This window comes from Mus caroli, chromosome 13, assembly GCF_900094665.2.
Source record: "Mus caroli chromosome 13, CAROLI_EIJ_v1.1, whole genome shotgun sequence".
In the NCBI taxonomy this organism is placed as follows: domain Eukaryota; kingdom Metazoa; phylum Chordata; class Mammalia; order Rodentia; family Muridae; genus Mus; species Mus caroli.
The window spans coordinates 92,182,809-92,188,372 of record NC_034582.1 but is presented as its reverse complement, the minus strand read 5'-3'; the positions used below and the strand labels follow the sequence as shown (position 1 = coordinate 92,188,372).

Sequence of the window (5,564 nt, the reverse complement as noted above, 5' to 3'; positions counted from 1 at the left end):
CGTAAAGTCATTATGATTTAATTCGATGCATGACTTCATTCTTTACCAAATCAATTTTTAAGAAACAGACTTATAAAAACTCAGCACTAGAGTTAACCAGTAGGGAGTGGGGAAATTCTATAAGACTGTACAATCTATATGAGCAAAATGCATATAAAAATGCAGTGTAGTTCATTTTTAAAACCTAATAATGAAATTCATTTAGACTCCATGTAATATCTAAGGCAAATGAAGTACTAATTCATCTGTTTTCATTTCAAAACTTTATGATTTTTAAAGTTTTTTTAAATAAATAATCTGAAATAAGATTAAAAATTTAGAATGGGACCTGTCTGAATAATAAAGAACATTATTTTGCCTTAGTAAGCTTAGGTTACTATTTTTAGCTGAGATTCCATTGATCTTATTAAAGTCTGAACACTATTCAGAATTGTGCTCATGCTCTTTGACTTTTCTTCTCTCAGATCAAGAAGACTCCTCAAATCGAGCTATTCATGATTGGAATTCTGGAGTATGAATCAAGTTATGGTACACATTAAAAGTCATGAGGCATTTGCTTTATAGTAAATAAGGCACTAAATAGTCTTAGTCATTAGTAGATGTTTAAAGATAAGCTATTAGGTCTGCCCTTTCCCCTTCTCAATTCCAGAGGGCATCGTTTCTGTTTCAGGGATGTACTTTTGCGATTCTTCAAATATGCCACCAGGTATCCTCTCCCTGATGGCGCCGCTGCTTCTGTGGGCACCCGTGTAGGAGAGTCCAGAGCCTTGACCTGTCTTCCACCCAAACAGACCATGGAGATTTGGTCCAGTCTTACACTTGTCTCCCTTTCCCACCATGTGGCAATGGGCACACTTTTGAACAAAAATCTTCTTGCCTTTCCCAACATCATGAATTTTTAATTCATCCCAGCTTTCTAATATCACAAATGTTTTAACCCATAGACTGATGTCTGCTCTCCCAGTTTTTGTCTTAAGGAAGGCTTGGGAACTACTCTAGAGAGCCAGGTTCAAGGTAGGTCTTAGCTGGGTACACCTTTAATACCAGCACACCAAGGAGGCAGAAGTAGGTGGAGCTCTGTGAGTTCAAGGCCAGCCTCCTGTTGAGTCAGGACAGCCAGGGATACACAGAGAAATCCTGTCTCAAGATGAAACAAAACAAAATAAAAACACCTGAAGTAAGTCTTAATTTTTAAAAATGTAGTGCATAATTATTTTATTAAACCCATTGTACCTATACATAGTTTGTTTTTAAGATTAATATAATCTCTGAGTATTCAAAGTCATGGGCTTTGTAATGTCCAAGTGTGCCATGTACTTTGACTATTGTCAGATCCATTTCCCTTCCTCCTCCTTATCTTCCTCTCATGGCATGCATGTGCACATATACCACATACTTGCACACACACACTCACACACTCATACACACTCACATACACTCTCACATGCACAGGTGCACACACACTCACACACTCATACACACTCACATACACTCTCACATGCACAGGTGCACACACACATGCTCACACACTCACATATACATACACACTGTCACATGCACAGGTGCACACACACTCACATGCACTCTCACATGCACAGGTGCACACACACACATGCACACACACACATGCACACACACTCACATATACATACACACTGTCACATGCACAGGTATACACACACACACACACACACACACACACACGCACACGCACGCACAACCTAGATTCCACATATGAGAGGAGAAATACATTTGTCTTTTTGGATCTGGCTTCTTCAACTAGTACATGGACCCACCGTTCTGGTCATTGTCTTGAAAATGACAGAGTTTTGTTCTTTGCAGATGAAGAAAACATGATTGTGTTTACACCCCGAGCTAAAGCGGCTGACAGCACCTCACCCATCCTAACCTTGCCTTCAACAAAAACCCAGTGTCAGGACAGAATTTGATGGCCTTGAGCATTCTATGACTTTGAGCCAAAACCTGACCAAGCAGCCTAGAGACTCCTGAAGAACAACAGAAGTGGATGCTGCCGGTACTAGAGAGGGGCACTGGGCGAGTCCTTCTCAGTATGCACGAGGCCTCTTGGAGGCCTCCAGATTGCCATCTGCCAACTCTCCTTCATATGGGTGCATTAGTGCTCACATACATGTGCATACATGCAGACAGAAAGCAAAATAGATAATTCAGATTTCTGTCACTACCCTGACCTCCTCAAATGTAGACTTTCTTAGTGTTTACATTTTTGAGCCAGGGCATCAGTGTGCAGCTCAGGGTGTCCTGAAACTCCCCAGTGCTGGGATTACAAGTGTGGGACTTTTATGTGTCTGAAAGAAAGCATTGTATTATTGCCTGCCCCTGCCTTCCAAAGGGCCAACCTCATGCTCCCCTTTCACAATGCCCTGTCTTGTCATTGGCACTCTGGAGTCTAGCTAGTTCATTTTCAAGCAATTTCAGTCATTTGACCAACTTCTCATGCTTCTAACTGCATGCTCATGAACTTTTCCCAAGTTTGCAGAATGAATGCCCACTCTCCCGTTCAGCTGCACTCCCACTCTCAAGGAAAGCATTTCTCTGCTGCTCTCTTCTCTTCCCTGCTTCTTCATCCCCAAGAGAAGCCCCTGCATCTATTTATGGATAATGTTCTAGAACTTACCCTGCCAGAATCATTTTCCTAATGGGAAATCTAATGGGGCCTCCCACTGACAGAGAAGACCACCCCATCTGCAGCTAGGGACAAGAGACACTCCCAGCCCAGATGTAAAGAAATGAAGCAGATCATGGCGTGGTGTGTATGCATTGCTTATTTAATATTTGAGCATCGTTTTTTGTTTTTTTTTTTTTTCTGAAGATATTTCTATTGAGCTCAGTGGTGGAGTCAGGCATCTGGAAAGCATCAAGCCTCACCCCACTGAGGTAAACCCCTATTGCGTATTTCCTCTTTAATGTGAGCCCAGTGGGCATGCAGCGTGTATCTCTATGTTTAGCACGGTCCCTTGCCAAGGCAGTTCTCAAGCACATGACACTCTCTAAATAAATCAGTGTTGTGCAGACCCATTGAACACCCCTCCTAATTGATGCTAATAGAATATTTAAATGGGGCTCTGAGGAACCTCATGGCTCCTTGATGTGAGGTCCCTTTTACATTCCAGAGCAGTGGATTGCAGCTGAAGGGGGTAAGCAGTGGGAAACATTGTTTGTTGGCCTGCGGTGCCGTGCTGCTCAGTGGCACTGTGTAGACTAAGTAGGAGAGAAGGACCTACGATTGCTCCAGCATCCTGCTCAAAGAAAACCCCTTAAACCAACACTTTTATTTTTATTAACTTGACCCAATCTTTTTTCAAGATATAGAATTAAATTGGTCTAAGCCCATAAGCAAAAGGTTCAGCCCCTTCTCAAGGACCTAGGACGGACAGCGCACCAACTGAACACTAATATAAACTGAAAAGCCATCTGCGTTAGTCAAGATAGATGGACTAAGTTGGAATTTTATGCTTCAAGGAGGAAAAATGCTCATGTTTCTTTATTATTCTCATATTCTAAAGGGTTAATATAGTTAATTTCTGTTCTCTGTTTAGGATGTGGTCGAGTTAGTCAATGGTCACAGCAAAAATAACCAAATTTTTACTAAATTCTTCCAGTTACTGTGGTTAGCTTACTGATAGGCGGGTGATGTAGCTACTGGAGAGCACTTGATCCTGTCACTTCCTCCCAAGAACATGCTGCTTAGCACGTGGAGCTGGTCCCAGGGAGATGGGGTACTGGGCGCTGTTCTATGCCTGTGCCTTACAGTAGCATACTTCAGGCCACGGCATTGAAAAATTACCCAATAATGTGGTGATAAACTGATTTGCCCCTGTGCTCAGCCAAGATTGCAATAGATGTGTTGAAAAAGTAACGCTAAGTAAAGGAGTTAGAAGTGAGATTAAGGGAGAGCCAGGCAGTAGATGTGGCACACACCTTTAATCTCAGCAGTTGGGAGGCAAAGGAAGGTGGATCTCTGAGTTCAAGGCCAGCCTGGTCTGCATAGTGAGTTCTAGGTAGTCAGAGCTACACAGAGAAGACAGGATTATTCTACTTTTTAGAAAAAGATTTTATTTTATGTTGTCTTGGGGTTTTACTGCTGTGGATAGATACCACAACCAAGACAACTCTTATAAGGACAACTTCAATTGGGGCTGGCTTACAGGTTTAGAGGTTCAGTCCATTATCATCAAGGCAGGAGCATGGCAGCATCCAAGCAAGCATGGTGCAAGAAGAGCTGAGAGTTCTACATCTTCATCTGAAGGGTTGCTAGGTGAAGACTGGCTTCCAGAAAGCTAGGATGAGAGTCTTATAACCCACACCCACAGTGACACACCTACTCCAACATGGCCACACCTTCTAATAGTGGCATTCCCTGGGCCGAGCACATTCAAAATCACTACATGTATGTATACGTGTTTTATCAGCATGTGTGTCTGTGTACCATGTATATGCCTGCTGTCCATGGAGGCCATAAGAGGACATCAGATGCCCTGGAACTAGATGGTTATAAAGCACCATATGCGTGCTGGGAACCAAGCCTGGGTCCTTTGGAAGAACAGACGGTGCTCTTAGCTGTACGGCCATGTACTTTGGATTTGAATCAACAGAAGAATTCATAATGTGGTTACAAAGAGGTTTAATCTCAAAAGAACAGTCACTCTCCAGAGCTACAGGCTCCTTTTCCTTATCCGGTTATTCCAAGGTTATAGGTAAGTCCTCCTTTTATGAGAGCAACAGACAGGTTTGCCTATGTAGGAAAGACATCAACGAACAAGGTTAACTACACAATGCCTTACATTCCATTCTTATTGTCTTTATCCTTCTTGTACTCCAAGGTTGTCCTATACCTTTCTGGCTCTCTTTGAGAGGCCCCACCCATGCCACTACATGGTCACTGATTTTGTCATTTGCATCAGTGTCCTTCTTTTGTGGCAGTTCATCTGGTGCGGAGCTGAGCAGTAACTTACTGTCAGCATGAGGTTACATAAAAGCATTTTGTTCATGCAAGGACTGAGAGAGACAATGTTGGAATCCAGGTATGATATTATGATGTGTTTGTCCTATACATCTGGGAACTGACTTCTGCGGGGTTTCTTGCTGTTCCCTAGGATAGTTAGATAAGAACAGATGAGCAGATGTTGTCTAGTCACAGTTTCTGGATGCTTGCAAATACTGAAGTAAAGTAACAGATCTTAAAAGAGAAGTAACCCAAGAGAATACTGATTTCCCCTTTTCTTCAGCAGGAAGAGCTTCAACTGGGAGACAGCTGCTGACAAGGTTTTCACTAGAAGGTTTTTTTTGGAGGGGAAACCCAAACCACTCACTTCATGAGTATACATGGTCAATGAACACTTCGGAGTCTGCATGTGGTGGGCGAGGTGTTGAGTACTTAAACTAAGAGATGCTGAGCCATGCTTCTTTCTGCTCTCATGGACCTGGAAGACCAGAGGAGTGACACACAAGCCAAGGTATGAGCTTGTAAAGAGTGTGATAGCATGCCAGTGTAAGATAACGTGAAAACAGAAGTGTGTACCCAT

The 5,564-nt window shown here is 42.7% G+C and overlaps 1 protein-coding gene across 1 annotated transcript; it reads right to left on the bottom strand.

The window, feature by feature from the left end:
* Nucleotides 1-617: 617 nt before the first annotated feature.
* Nucleotides 618-839, bottom strand: LOC115029110 (cytochrome c, testis-specific-like). Its single transcript, XM_029468610.1, has one exon. The coding sequence runs from the start codon at nt 837-839 to the stop codon at nt 618-620; it is 222 nt and encodes a 73-aa protein (XP_029324470.1).
* Between the last annotated feature and the right edge of the window lie 4,725 nt (nt 840-5,564).